Raw genomic sequence first — 15,990 nt, 5'->3', positions numbered from 1 at the left:
TAGAAGGGACGGAGGTGGTAATGGTGGAGGTGGGGATCTTTCACAATGAAAAAAGTCACTGAAAAAAAAAAAGATAAAAGATTTCCCTTTTGCCCTGTTGTAACCATATTTTGACCATTTGACTCATTAAACAAGAGGCACTAGGGAAATATCTGGCTAAAGTGTTATTACTTGTGCAACTTGCTTTGGTCTGTCGACTCTTTGGTTTAATTTGATAAGTTTCACTTGATTAAATAAAGCATGTGTCAGTGCCGGTCTGCGACATCTTCTCATTACCTTGAGGAAATTTTATTGTGAACCGCAGATTTGTTATTGTAACCACACTCATAACTGACTTGCTGTATGTCGTGGTCGTTACAAATTATTCTGCCTGTGTGCGTGTGTGCTGGTGAAGGCAGCGTACTTGAGCTGCATCCGGCGACCTCATCCCCCTCATCATGACAGGATTACTGACACAGGATCCCCCTGCCCCTGGCAGAAATAGCAAGGACCCAAGGGCAATTCACCAGAATATGGGAACTTCCGTGGGCCTTACTAGTGTGTGACTCTGTGTCTGTGTGTTGTTTGTGTATTTACATGGGCATCCACTCTATAAATGGAGCCGGTTTCCTCTCAGGTGCTGAGCTGCCTGGCTCAGGGAGGAACACTATGAGTTCACTGCTCTGTGGCTCTCTCTCACACATGGCAGTGTTTCCATAATTTCAGACGTCATTACACTGATTTCTAAGAATTTAATTTGAAGTCTTCAAATGATTTATATCACGGGTACTGCTGTTGCTTCTTTAACTTTACACCGCACAAAGTCGCCAGAGCGCAGGTTTTTCTTTTTAAATTTAATTTGGAACACGACGACTTTTATGGGGAATTTCAAATTGGAGCTTTTCTTGAAGCTGGGTGTAACCATTATGACACTTGGATCAATGAAATCAATACTCATCCTTTGCTAGGCGCAGTCAACCTGTTCAGATGCTTTGGGTGTCTATCTCTGGAGCTGTCTCAGGCTACTCTGTATTTGATTTTCCACACATCCGTGCATCCAACCATCCAAAATCCAATTCAGTGTTTTGTGGGGGCTGGACCCTATCCCAGGTGCCATGGGGCGAGAGGCAGGGTGCACCCTGGACCCAATTTGTCACATGGCTTTATTTGGTATTCGGTTTTATGAAATTTTTTTTTAATACACATCATTTTTTTTTTGATAGGCAGCATCTCAGTGATATCGTTTTTACTCTTAATTTCAAGAATAATCATACAAGGATTAGCCATTAGGTGACACCTCTGTAATCGCTCTGTTTTGTTGCTGCTGACAACCTTAATGTGCCCATTTACCTTTTATTTCTAAAATCATTATGTATTCATCCTGTCTCTGAGTTTTTCCTTTAAATTGATAAGGAGCTGATAAGTTCCCCAAGTTTCACAATATGTGCCAGAAATAAATCATCCAACACATGATGAGTGTGTTCTGTCTATTAATAACTGTGTACATAAAGCAAGCTGTGTTTTTCCTCTGTGGAACTGATTTATTCGAAGAGGAAATGGGCGGGGTGTTTTGAGGTAAAAGGCATCAGTTGAGTGCATCTTTGAGGGGGTTTTAACCCTAAAGGGAACTTTTTTCCCCCCTCTCTCTCTCTTTTTTAAACAGGGTAGGGTGTATAAGCTGTAGTTTATTGCCATTGTGCTTGTCTGCAGTCGGAGAAGTCCACGCTTTTATGAGCAAGGAGGTAGTAGCTCTCTGCTCTCTTGAGCCCCGTTCAAAAATGTCCCAGAAGCATCCAAAAGACTTCACTTGCTGCTCTTGCCAAGGAAAATACGTCTTCTGAAATGGAAATTCTGAGACCATTCACAGAGTGCCAGGAATGATTTAAAAAACAAAAACATGTCCAAAACAGTACATCCAGGCGTGAACCCTAAACACACATACATACCTTGGACAATCAACAAACACCATCAACACTGACGGTGTTTCTCTTTTCCTGTCTGGTGAAGGGATTTTATTTAGATAGGAAGTACCTTAATCTCATTTTCATGAGAGACCTTAAAGGGGAACTCTGCTAATTTCAAACGTCAACTCATCGTATTGAAAACAGTTATTTGCCTTATTTGTTTGTAATCTTTATGTCCCTTCTGTGGCTCTGAAGGGAGTTTTTTTCATATCTATCAACATAATCGGTTTTTCAAACATGATGGAACATTGACGCTGTGAAATCCATACTTTAAAATGGTTTGCGCTGCGCACCACTGGTTTGTTACTGCGCCGATGGCTTGTTGGCATGCTGGCCAAAGCAACGATGTGGCTCACCCGCAGCGCGCTGAGAGTTCAACTAATTTGAACTTTGACCGCTGCGCACTGTGACAAACAGCGGCAGACTACCAATCAGGAGCACGGGAACATTTTCCGGTGGCTTCAGGGTCATTTTGGTCATCAACAGCTATATTGTAGCAAGCAGGAATGAGTTGACTGCCCCCCACTCCCAGCAAAAATCAATGCATCAGGTGCTTTTTTACGGTCTTTTACAGTCGCCAGCAGGCACAGAAGGCAATATGGAGGATAAGCTGATGCTGTGTGTCTGAATCCCTTAAACTCCACTTAATTCCCACACAAATTATCATTTGACATCCTGGAGAAAACCCAGGTTCCAAGTAGACATGTCAGTTGTATGTTTTACCAGCCATGCAATTTGTTGTCAGATATGAATATGAGTTAACACAGCTAAGATTTTCTTTATATACATTCCCCAAATAGCTCTATGGATTTATCTGACTTCTCAGCATCATATCTGGTGTCACTGACGCCTGTGCTGCTGTTCTTCCTTTGAGAGTGCTTGGGTTTTCTATCTATGCATGTGGAAGAGCATGGGATTGAGGTGTGCTCTTCAAGGCTTTTGCTGGGGAGGCCTGAGAGCAGAGCCAAGCAGCCAAGTATAACTTAGTCATCTGCAAATGAAAATAAGAAGTTCTCTGACTAAAGTGGTCCTGTTTGAATTGCATTATTTATGTGGTGTTTAGCTTTGTAGGGCACCACTGACTGGATTGGGTTTAAGATTCAAATGTTGAGCCCTTGACCGCATAAAATGCCATAATTTTCCTGGGCGCAGTTACTCTTCGAGTACTAACTCAGCAAGGAACTATGCACGTAGCTCTCAAGACCAGAATTAGTTCAACAAGATGAGGTCATGCACAGATGCAGCTTAACATGAAGCAGGCTGAGATTGAAAATCAGCTGTGATTCGGCTGATCCGTCTACTCTGCTAGCAAAAAAAAATCAGTAGCTTTATGTCCCAGTGTCTGCAAAAGTATCACTCATCCAAAGCTCTTTGTCAAGCAAGTTTTTTCCCCTCATTTCACCTTCTTTATTGAGAAATTGCTACAGTATTTCTTTACTAGTTTTCAAAAACCTCTGTGCACTGGCTGACTTGAAAGAGAGGAAGTGCTGCAGTGTGCAAGTGAGCTAACAGTCGTAGGTTGGTTATCAGGCCAATGTGTCACATTGGGGTGTCCAGGGGCACAGAACAGGGAAGTGAGCTGCAGCGAAGAGGCCAGCAACAGACAGCCTGGGCAAAACACAGGAAATGCTTATTTCGCATCAACTACAGCTCTGTCCCTTTTATCCATAGAACTAGTTAAGCATTTGTTTACATTTTTAAATGCATTTCTTGCTTTGCTTTCTTGTTCTCCCTTTTTTCTTTCTCTCCTCCCTTTGGTAGAGGACTGGATGGGAGGGGGGGTCTGTTGGCATTCTTGCACCGTGTGCTTTGCGCTCGACCGGGCCTTGGCTCATGTCCATATCCCCTCTCTCCCCTCTCTCCCTTCTCTGATTCCCTCCCTTCCTCCTCCCCGCTAAACAACCCCCTCCAACCCCTTCAACTCCCCGTGATTGCTTTCCTAACCACTGCTTTTGCCAGTAACTCTGCGCTCTTCAACCCCCCCCCCCCCCGCCATCTCTTCCTATCACCTTCCTGAATCCATCCTCATGTAACCCCCCCATCCCCTCCCCCCAATCCCCCCAATTATTCATTACCCCTTCCCTTCCTCTCACCCTTTTCCATCCCTCTTCCATCCCAGCCCGTGGCAGCAGGTCCAGCCTCTGTGACACAGATGCACCCAGTTGCTCTGGGCGTTCGACATGGGAACAAAGCATTGGCGGGGCCCGTCTGTTGCAGTGTGTTACAGGGTGTGTGGCATTTGTGTGTGTGTGTGTGTGTGTGCTAGTATGTCCACATGAGAGGAAAAAGATGAGAAGGGAAGCAAAGATGGTGCACACAGCTAGATACTAAATCTGGTTTCATTAGCTTGTTTAAGCCTCAACTTTTACTTGAACAACAAAAAAATTAGAAATGTTTTTCCGTGCTCTTAGAGTGAACACCCAGAGACAGTATCAAGCACTTGCACAAAGTCACAGTGTTGTTCACCACCAACCGACATGCATCTTTTTTTTTTATATAATTTTTTTTAGCCAGTCAAGTACTTCCTTGTTAAACTCCATTAATTAACACTGAACAGTTCATAAATAAAATTATTTCATTCACAGTGTTGGCAGCGTGCTAGTAGCACAGGTGTAAAGCTAAAAGACAAGAGTAAGCCACAGAGCTGTTTCTGGCACAGTGGTTTTTAATTTGATATGCTTTCCTTTTGATTTTTTTGATTCTGTATGCAGTGAGGAAATGTGCATGTAAACGAGCGCATGAGGTCAACATTTGGTCTCACAATGTCTGATGTCTTCTAGAGAAGTTTGTCTATTCTAATTTTTAACACTTTTTTTAAGGCAGCCCGCAAGCTTCTTGCTGTTGCCTCAGTGAGTACACAGTCAATAGCCGTCAACAGGGAACTAGGAGATGGTGAACCTCAGGTCATGGATGTTGATGTGCAGTCGGAGTTTCACTTCATTCAGTTAAACGCATTAACAGGCACGCAAATAAATTCAAACAATAAAACAAAGACAGCAGAAAATTCACAAATAGGTATACTTGGAGTATTTCTTCTGCTAGAACTGACATCAATCTTCACCTGCTCCCTTTACCTTCTTTTTTTTTTTACCGAGGGATTGTGGTGGGGACAGGAGGGCTTGTAGGAGGGAGAAATGAGATGCCTCAACACTCCACTGCCCTCCTCTCTCCATCCAACTCCCCCACACACCTGGGATGGCCATTTCATTTCAGAGAGCAGCAAATGGAAAGGTGATCTTAATCTACCCTGTTTCCTTCTAACCCCCCCACCCCTCCTTCTCTCCATCTCCCACACACAGTGCCTCATACCGCTGATGGACAGTGCACTGCTAGTTGCCTGAGCCTGCTGCCAGCAGAGCAAATTTAGTGATACTGGATAGGCATTGGTTTATCACCACCAACAAATTCTTTTCAGTTTCAACTCAGTCTTTGTTCTTATCTTTAATCTTTTTGATTTTTTTTTTTTGATCTTCAAGCACTAGCTGTTAGAAACAATTCTTTTGTGGGAACAAAAGCGATTGACATTTGACTTCAGTCAAAGGAGTGCGACACGAACTCCTCAACACCCCTCAGTTATCTCATTACTCAGTGTTAGGGCTCCCCGACTGCCGTTAGCTCTTTGGTCATTATCATCACAAGCAAAGGAAAGCAGAGACCATTGATTTCCTATGAATATCCCTCTGCAGGCCAGTTCATTAGGTACTGCTCACAAACCCACTGGATTAAATGGACTTTAGGCACACGGGGAAAAGATTGCTACTTTCAAGAAGTTCTAATTGTTTTGCTTTTCCATCAGCAATAGAGTGAGCATTTAGCACAGTGAAGAAAAATGAATAGAAAAGGAAAAAACAACAACTTTTTGATGTAAGAATAGCAAACCCCTCAGGAAAATAAAGTTTTATCTTAAGTGTCTCTGTCTGGAGAGGTTTGGGTTTTTTTTTTCTTTTTTTTTCTCGTGAATGAGGAGAAAGTGCATTTGCCATAACGGTGGTCATCCCGGGGAAAACAAAACCTCACTTTCTGCCTCTCTTAGTGCACTCCTCTCTTCTTTTCCTCCTCAACACATGGCTTGAGGCTGGACCGAGGCTGCAGCTCCACCCGCCCAGTCGTTACCATGGCAACGCTATCTGGGCCTACCAAGACCTGAAGCCGAAGGACATCCTGGACAACAATACAATAGCAGCACAGCCAGGGTACCTGAGGGACTTAGACCTGTGAGGCGAGATCTGGGGGGTTGCAGATTGAGGGAGTAAATCCTCCCTCTTTCTCTGCCTCCCTCACACACTCAACTCACAAACACAGTCAGGATTAGCCTTTCGCTTGAGACTCTGAGAGGTAGAGGAACAATACTTGGCATTAAACAGTTTTGCTGAAACAATTTTTGCATAAGAAATGTTTTCCGATAGCTGTCTTGAGTGGATACTTTGGTGAGTAAAAAACAAAAACAAAACCCAAACGTTTAGTAATTGAGCAGGCCACGGGGATTTTGTGTGATATGCAATATGTTTAGTGTGGTTAGATGGCCAGGACATAAGGTAAACAGAGATAATGTATGTCATTCATTACCGCCTCAGCTTTTATTCCTCAGAATTAGAATGGTCATGATTGCCGTGGTGCTGCTGACTATGAGGACTGGGCCGCAAACCCCGCTGCTGGTGCCAGCAGTGGAGAGTAATAGAGATGTTTAGGGTCTATTTGCCTTGCTTGCATTCCTCCATGTACTGCTGCTAAAATAATAAGAGGGAGGGTTACCTCAGGTCGGGCCCAAGCTGAGGGATACGGAACATGCATTGTTGTCATTGGCTCCATCTGAGTATCGCTCTTAAAGCCACAGTGCGGAGCTGAGGAGACGGGCACTGCTGCCCACTTTACAGACGCACCGTGCTCAGAGGCAGAGGGATGCGTGGATCTTAAGAAATACTTCAAATAATAATGTGAATTAATGAATATTACATTACACCTTTAGAAGTGCCACAACTTCAAACGGCGCTCATTGTTTTCTCTATATAAGTGGCTAAAGAGGAAAACTCTGAAGACGGGTTGTGTTCATGCCTTTGCTGTTGATTAACTGTATATGAAGCATGTGTTTGTATTCCATTGAAGTCTTAAGAGGATTTCTTTCAGTATTATTAAGTGTTATTAGCCCCACTGCAGCCCACCAGGCAATTCGAAAATCTTTATTATAAAGAAGAGGGACTCACAGTTTGTGTGCGTCTTTTTGTGTGTGTGTGTGTTTGTGTGTCAGCTTCTGATGATTCTGAAACATGAAGTCATGTCTATTTAAAATGTGTTTATTTCTCAGTGGGTGTGAGGACAACATTGTAGATGTCCATGTGTGAATAAGTGAGTGTGGGACCTGCTTAGTCATGCTAAAACACCCGTCTTACACCTCCTCTGTGTTCCTTCACAGGCAGGCTAAGAAACAGGATGTTAATGCTTGACGGAATGCCTGCAGTCCGAGTCAAAGCCGAGCCCCTGGAATCGGAACAAGGGGTAAGAGAGCAGTTGTTTTCCAGACAATTCCTTTTTTTTTTCCTGCTTTCCTTTCCTTCTTTCCTCCTCCCGGCAATGGGCTGATAATCACTCCCAGGCCTAAGCAAGTGAGTGACTGAGTGGGGGCTTAGAGGAGTGGTTGGAGAGCATGGTAGTAAGAAAAGAGAAGAGAAGAACCAAGAGGAAGAGAGCCACAGCTGGAGCAGGAATGCACTGGGGGTCTTTTAGGGAGGTGACTGGAGCCAGCGGAGTCCACGCTGGCTGGCTGGACGGGTGGGTGAGGCCTGTGCAGATGTAGCCTCGTCACTACTCTGAGGAGGAGGAGGGTTGCATGGGAAACTAAATCTTATCTATCTCTGCCTGTTCCTGCTTCTTGACATCTCTCAATTTTCCTTTATCCTCCCTCTGGGGTTTCTCACAAAAACACATGCACACATTAATACAGGCAGACAAACAACACAGCATGCCACACTCCTTCTCTGCACACACTATTACGGCTTCATCTGCTGCTTTGTTGTATCCTTTGCATGCCTCTGCTCTCTCACAGAGCTCCATGTCACCTCCGTGGTGTTTCTACACAGAGTAAGAGCTTGTCACTACAAGCCCATGTGAGCGCAGTTTAAAAATTCCACCAGCAAATCTGTAATAACTTTGTTTACCCGATCGGCTACATAGAACAATTTACTTTCATGAGTTCATTTAAATGTATTGATCATGTTATGTATAACAGAGGCACCTCGCGTAAGCTTTTCATGGCCCACATACAGTATCAGTGCTCTCTGGTCTGACGTACCTAGAAATAAAGTGGTCTTGTTATGGTGAAGCTGTTGCTAGGTTACAAGGGCTCTGTGTTGCTGGCATAGCTGTGTGTGTAGTGGGCGCAGACCACTTAATATTTGTAACCGTGATGAATTAGAATTCACTTATTATTGATTTCCATTCATAACCTATCAATAACATTTTTAGCTCTCTAATAAATCACCAAGATCACTTTGTGGGATAACGGAATAGTTTCTGTTGAGATGAATCTGGGAGCATTAACCTGTGATGGATGAGAAAAATACGGGCTGCTGATAACCCGTCAGGTTATCTCGGAGGCCTTGCAGAGAATTGTTTGGCTGTGGAGGTGGTTTGTGTTGATAAGAATTGAATCTCCACATCTAAGGAATTGGCATAGAGGGAGCAGGTGGTTACTTTCTGGGTGTCCTTTCCTCAGCTGCGGCTTAAGGGTTTGAGAGCTAGGCTCTTGCGCTGCTACCTCATACCTTGGGTTTGAAATCATTCTCCTTGTAATGATGTCAGTCACAGACAGGATGTGAGCACTGCAGCCCACACAGCTTTGAAGTGCACTAAGATCCAATCTTGCCCTAACAGACCGAGCTTCCCTTTAGATGGCAGAGGCAGACAGACAGTTTAGGCTGCTGCAGAAATGTGGTCTTCATTTGGGTGGCGTGGGGCCAAGGGCTTGCTGGAAATGGTCTGCCTCGTTAGACAATTCGCCTGCAAGGGGCTGGAAAATCTGCCCCGCTAACCATTATCCCCTAATAAAGACAATGGCATGAGGACGGAGGCAGGCAGGCAGGTTGAGCGGCTCTTGCTGTATGTGTGTCAGGTTTGTAAGCATGTGTGGGTTTGTATCTGTCAAAGTGAGAGTAGGGGTGGCTTAAGTTTTCCATTTCTGTTGAGTTGTGTTTGAAGAAGAAAAAAAGGCAGAACTTTCGTTTCTGCATGTTTTGTTTATGTATAGACCGTTCTAATATTTTGACGAGAGAATTTTAAATAGAGTTCTTACTTCTCAACATTACGGCAGCACTCACAAATGAATGGAAACAAAAGGTATAATACCAATGGACTAAAAAAAGCAGTAGATTTACTTTTATAGGCTTGTAATAGTGTTGCAAGTATACTTTTCTGTAAGTGGCATGTTTGATGTCTTGCTGTAAACTGAGTTTGTGCCATATGATCATTTATTGTAGTGCAATTTGCTCACTTACCATTTAGTACATTAAGTTACTTTTAACTACTTTATAAATAAATTAACAGATAAGTAAAGTTTTTTTTAAGAAACAGTGTATATGTATTTTATTTAAAAAGGAAATGTCATTGCTAGAGCGCCAACTAGTCTTTGTTTATAGGACACTTTCCAAGTGCACTGTCATTACAAACATACACAAATGCAGACAGAATTATTAGACCTCCCTATGAAAATTTAGTTTTAGTTCAGAAGTATTTCCAAAGTACTGTTAAACAGAGAAAGGAATTTTTAACACAGCTTGTCCAAACAGCCTAGCCCTATTTTGGATGCTTACATTCAACGCAATGCCAAACTACCCGGTCAAAATGATTAGCTCCTCTGACGTCAATAGTCAACCGTGTGTACTGTTTTTTTGCTGGTTAACAGCCTGCAGTCGTTGGTTGTCGTTTTCAACAAACTTCTCTGATGTTTCCTGAGCAATCCCAGCCTGTTATGTGATTATCTTCTGGCATGGACATTGGTCTTCAGTTCATCACACAGATTTTCAGTAGAATTCAAGTCAGGGTTTTGCACAGGCCAGTCAATAATGCTCACGTTGGTCTTCTGGAGGTAGCTCTTCACCGTATGTTTTGGGTCATTGCCATGTTGAAAGTAGCCAAAGCACTCTAGTTTCATCTCATTAGACCTGCACAGTCCATTGTTGTGCCTGCTTCTAGTTATTGTTCTCCCAAATGGGTTAAGTCATTCACTGGTGCCTCGGTAGTCGTTCTGGAGTCTTTACACACCAACTCTCACTAGTTTTCTTTCAGAGGCTTTGAAATCTTTAACTTCTTACTTCGACCAGGCTTCTTCTGTACTCTGTGACTCTTTCAATTTCTTTTGATTTCTGTTCTTAACACCAGGAAATGTTGTGATAACTTTTTATATGGGTCTTCTACTTTGTGAGCGTCAATAGTCTAAACCAATTTCTTTTGTTTTTCTGAAATATTTCTTGTGACAAATAGAAACAATTTCTGTTTTCCAAAGAAAACTAGTATGTTTAGAAATGCTATGTTGAAAACTCTTTGCTCTTTTAAAAAAGCACTTGGGAAGATATTGCCAGAAAAATTCCATTTCATTGATTGTCCTAAACAATCAACATTTAGGACTGGGGCAGCATATCTGTTTTATTCATAACATTATTCATTCTGCACTTTACCACATGAGATACTTCAAGAAGACCTGCTAATACTACATGATTTTAGGAGTGGGCTACACACACTTACTAAGAAAGACACTGTTTTCAAAACACTGAGATTAGCCTCGGTGAATCTAACGGCTTCAAAGCCGACAGGCGGTATAGCTCCGGGCAGACTGTGACACTCGCTTTCTATACACAAAAATGGAAACACAGAGAGACCATGTGCAAAAGCAGCTAGATGGTAGCCCGAGGCTCAGCCAAGAAAGGCTACGTCAGACTGATGCAAGACAAAGTAGAGATGACGGTTAATGTTTAACTCCGTGTGAAATTTATTTAGATAATTTTGTCTTGGTAAATTCTTGATATAGCCACTAGATAGCAGACACTCAACCATAAAAAAATCAAACAACCAAACGAAAAATATAAAATGTGAATTTGAATAACCTAAAGGAGGGACGTGCTTGTTTAAATCTAGACATTGCTAGCATGGAGACTCAACAGAGTGTAACTTTTATTAAGCAAAGCAATGCAAGCGTCATCCGTCTCACTTGAGGTTGTTTGTATAAAAATGATAGGTTTATGTATCCATCTGTGCGTATAAATGTAGCCTGAAGCATGTTTAAGAATACAAGTGTATTCCGTTTCTTTGCCTCTAAGTACCAAAAACGTGTTTTAGAATAGAATAAAATAGAAAATCTCTTTATTGTTATTGTACATGTACATCATCAGCCGTTTGGTTTGGTTTATGCTTTCACACCAGTGGCTCTTTAATTAGCTGCAAATCTAACAGTTGAATACTCAAATAGTATCAAAAAAGTTGTTGTGCGCTGCCCTAACATCCCCACAGTGTCGGAGTCTCTCAGTGGTGCACGGGCTTTATTGTCTCAAACATGCACAGCCGGATACTGATCGCTGTTCTTGCTGATAGAGTTTGTGGCTCTCTCATAGCTTCTCTTATCTTCTTACTCTTTTTTGCACTTCATCACTGCACCATAATTCTTTAACCAAAAAACCAAAACCTTATTTGTAAACTTTGGTTTCATCTTCCTCTTTGCGATGAGGCCCACAAGTTCGATCGTAACAGAAAAGGTAGAAGGGAACCTGTATGACGCTCTCATTGTCGCTGTGCTGGCAGCCTTATGCCACTGTGGATTCGCAACGATCTAAGTTGCTTCTACTGAAGCCTTTACTGATATTTGCTTTAGAATCTCTAAATATTCTATATGTGCCTGTAGGTCGCTCTCGTTCTTTGAGAATAACTTTTAAAAGAGGAGAACTTTATAACGATTCGTCAGCCCCTTTAGGGAAGTGTCTCTGTTTGAATAGTACTGACAAAATTGAAGGAGATGTGATGTTATCTTTATCACAGTACACTAGAACTGATCATGTCTTCCATTTTCTTAATAAACAGCATGATTGAGCTTTTTTTTTTGAAGCAATACCCCTGAAGAATAACACAAACGAAATGCTGTGAAGGCTCATGCCTGAAATCGGTGGTGGGTAATGACCCAGACCATATTTTACTGTGGATCTTGACACGACACCAGTGACTCTGAGCTGAACCCCACTGAGGTTCAGAGTTCATCAGAAAGCATTTTTCATGGGGCATGGTTTGTTTTCCAACTGAAGAGGAGTTACGCTGCGTGAAGTTTTTTTTTGTTGTTGTTTGATTCATGGGGTTGTAACACTTCCTGTAGGCTGAAAACAAGTATACAAGTCTGGAGTAAAAATAGTAAGCTACTACATAAAAGAACACCCATACACACCACTCAGAAAAATTCGTAATTCACCGCAGATCGACTCTCAGTCAGCATTACATAAGGAAAAAGAAATGCGAGTCTCTGAAAACAAAAGTGAGCATGAAAACCCACATTAGAGAACATTTTTTCATTTCTCCTGCAGCTGCTATTGGAGTGATTTTTTTTCCATTTAATTTTAATGAGCTTTTCCTGTTTGATTATTTAAAAAAAAAAAATCCTGGACGTGCTCGCTCCCTGATGGCACTAACTGTGACTCAGCCTCTGAAAGGCTCCACTGTGAGGATCAACACTGCTTACCACACTTTGCAGCACCCACGTTGAGCAGAGTGAGCCGAGATCAGCCGCATCACATGCAACTCGGCTAATCTGACATTAGAACAAAGACCGCGATATCAAGTAAAGGGGCCAAAGTTTGGGAGCCCTAAGAAGCAAATAGTAGCAGGGTGAGCGTCACATTTTCTACCGTGTGTGTTCTCTATTATCTTTTCCAAGTAAACAGGTTCCTGAAACGTGTGCAGACAGATGGAGAGGTTGTGTTACAGTCTGCTTGGTGTTAAGTGAAAGATGTGTTGAGGGATACGCTAAGCCACCAGCATTGGCCTTAGGAGGCCCATTTCTGAGAGACGGAGAGAGACGGTCAGGAAATTGAGCCCATATGATGTTTTTTCACCGTCACAAAGGAGATTTAAGAGAGAGACAAGGGGAGCCAAGAGAGCTGCGTTTGTGTGGGAGTCATGGAAAACAGGAGAAAAAGAGAGAGTGCAACCCAGGGCAGGAGAAGAGAACGAGGGAGCGAAAGGAGGCGAGTTTTAGAGACGTTATCTTTACTCGTGCATTTCTGTGCGTGACATCATGCCAGTTGAAGAGCTTCACGGGAGAAGTTGAACTCTTAAATGAATATTTTGCTCTGTATTTGTGTTTCATAACAAATATTTCCACAAAAACTATTAGAACTTGGATTTCAGCCATAGAAACACTCTGTCTTTTGAGGTTAATGTATTTTGTGGCATTAAACTGAAACATCACTGTCTCTCTTACGCCCACAGTCACCCAAAGTGCGCCCTTACACTGCGATGGACGGCGTCCCCTTTTTCCTCAGCAGAGTTAAACCGGAACCTCCCGAAGACCTGCTCGCCCACGACCTGCACTTCCACACGCAGACCGAGCCCGTCGACCTGTCCATCAACAAACCCCGCCCCTCCTCTTCATCCGCCACCACGATTTCATCGTCATCCCCCCTCAGATCCGCCTTCTCCCCGTCTTCGTTATCGTCGTCATCCTCCTCCTCCTCCTCTCCATCTGTTATCACCTCAGCCTCGTCGGTGCTCACATCGGGCCCTCTGGTTGCCCCGGGAACTGGGGTGAGAGGTCAGCCATATTTGCACATCCTGCACTCTGTGCCTCCGCCTCCATCCAGCCCTCTGAGCCTGCAGGGAGCCGGGAAGCTCGCCAGCCATGTTCACCGCATCCCAGTTGTGGTACAGTCACTGCCCCTCATGTACACCACTGCCGTTCGATCACCCTCCAGCCTCAACAATGCCATCATGCTACCTCTGCTGGATGAGGCCAAAAGCCAGGGCAAAGGTGAGACCCTGCTCGCTGAATTTGCTCTATATTTATACAGCTAACTTTGTTCTGTTGGGATTTCTATTAAAGCTCTGTCATTATTTTAATAAGATACACTGCAAAAAGTTCAACTATGATTCAGGTTTTGAACTGCTGCCTTTTTTATTACATTTATATTTACTGAGCAGCCTGGGCCCCTGTGAAACTCTAGCCCCACATCTTGTTTTGGTGTATTTTGCATGTTCTAAGACGTACTTATAAGGAAATGTTGCCCTATGGTGTAACAAAGTCAAAATGATAAACATTTTAATGTTAGATTCAATAAAGAGAAGTTACATATTCTAGCTTCTCCTGGCCATTACATTACAAATACTGTGTAGGCTTACCACAACCTAAATCCACTGAGGGTTTTTGGACTTCTATCCTCTACCTCTGCAGTAGAGCTATATCTTGAGGGGGGGGGGGGACTTTGAGCTGCTCCCTTATTTCCCAAGGGGTCACGACAGCGAATAGATTCACTTGTTTGAATTGGCACCGATTTTACACCAGACGCCTTTCCTGACGCAACCCTCTCGATTATCTGTGATTGGAACCGGCCCTAGGAGTACGCCAGCCTGTGACTCCTCCCGATCTCAAACTGGGGGTCTTTTCACATCTATGGCAAATGTGTAAACCACTGCAACTATCTCTCAACGCCTTTATCACTGAGCTCAAAGTCTGAAAGGCTTGCGTGGATCAATCTAATCACTTTCTTTCTTTCCTACAAAATGAGCTACCTGCGATGCCCTGCAGGAAAAGATAAAGCAATACTTTCATAATGCAATTTCTGTGTTTGGAGCTAGTATTACCACGTTTTTCAGATTAAAATGTATCTCAGGGATACATATATTTCAAAAGTTTCTGAATTGAATTGCGTACTTTTTAAGGTCAATTTTTCTTCTACACCAGTGAGTTTTAATTAGGAAATCACGTTTTTGTTTTATTGAAAATTACAATTGTATTTAAAAATGTAATGGCTTACCACCTTGTTGGCGTGTTTCACCACTGGTGGCCATCATGATTCCTGATCAGCCTGACTGAAGGATGACCACTCACCTCAACCATGTGACCTAGATACTAATCCAGATTGGGTGAAACCTCTAATAGGACATTTAAGAGTTTGAAAGTGCTGGTACCTGTTCTTAGGCGCTACCTTTTGAGAAATATTACTTTTAAATCCGTTAACTCACTTAAAATAGGTTATAATCATAATAAGCTTCAATGTATTCTTACTAAGAGGTGTATGAATAGAGAAACCGCTCGCAGCTTTCTCTGGGAACAATTACAGAAGTTTTTTTGGCTGCACCTGGGTCAGATATAAGGGATGGCACAAACTGACATTTAGCACTGAGGATTTTGAAATGTTAGAGGGGGAAAGCTCAGTGATAAGCTGTGTGGTTTGTTATCTGGCAGGTGTTCTGCTCTGTCTTTAGTCAACACATTGCTGAGAAGGCAGACTGTCATGTCCATGCTTTCAGAATGGCCTCTCGGGCAAAAATGTTGCCCCTTCAGAGGGAAGATAAGGCTTAGAGCTTGAACGCCTTGTTTGTGTTTAACAGCCTCCAGTGCAGGTAGCTTTCCCTCTGTCAAGAAGCAGAAGTCTGGGGTAGTCTGAGAGTTAGACCTCTCCGGCCTTGCCTTGGATGTGTTGTTGGTTTTCTCTCTGGGTGTGGTTTTACTGCCAACCACTGGATGAGACCCTACAGTAGGTGTTTCTGTCCAAGTCTGAGCTGTACACAGGGCAACTGTTGGTTGTAAAAAAAGGTTGCTTCTTTTCACTCCCTGCAGAAGGAATAGACACATTAAGGCTCACACCCGTGCATGTACAGTACGTACAAGCAAACAAGCAATGATATGTAATTAGAGCATGTGCTCAAACAGACACTCGGCCGGCTGGGTGGGGTGGTCCTCAGAGATGGCCGTTTTTTTTTGGTTGTTGTTTTTTTTTGCTTTTTAAAATGCTAGATGTCAGTTCCCAGGGAGAGGAGAGAGGAAAAGAAGGAAGGATAGGGAAAAACAAGACTTGCATAATAG

The 15,990-nt window shown here is 43.0% G+C and overlaps 1 protein-coding gene across 3 annotated transcripts in view; it reads left to right on the top strand.

Moving 5' to 3' along the window:
* klf12b (Kruppel like factor 12b) overlaps positions 1-15,990 on the top strand; it is a 39,527-nt gene that overhangs the window by 9,064 nt on the left and 14,473 nt on the right. For all 3 annotated transcript variants that reach the window (XM_086266574.1, XM_086266572.1, XM_086266573.1), the window contains exons 2-3: positions 7,354-7,436; positions 13,398-13,935. In XM_086266574.1, the coding sequence (XP_086122700.1) occupies positions 7,371-7,436; positions 13,398-13,935 (604 nt within the window). In that variant the 5' untranslated portion in view covers positions 7,354-7,370. The remainder of the gene's footprint in view (positions 1-7,353; positions 7,437-13,397; positions 13,936-15,990) is intronic.

This window comes from Aulonocara sp. 'chitande type north' Nkhata Bay, linkage group LG16 (genome assembly GCF_057382095.1).
Source record: "Aulonocara sp. 'chitande type north' Nkhata Bay isolate Kocher_YH1m ecotype deep benthic linkage group LG16, A_spYH_male_GT1.1, whole genome shotgun sequence".
NCBI classification, from domain to species: Eukaryota; Metazoa; Chordata; class Actinopteri; order Cichliformes; family Cichlidae; genus Aulonocara; species Aulonocara sp. 'chitande type north' Nkhata Bay.
This window is presented reverse-complemented; position numbering and strand designations above follow the sequence as displayed.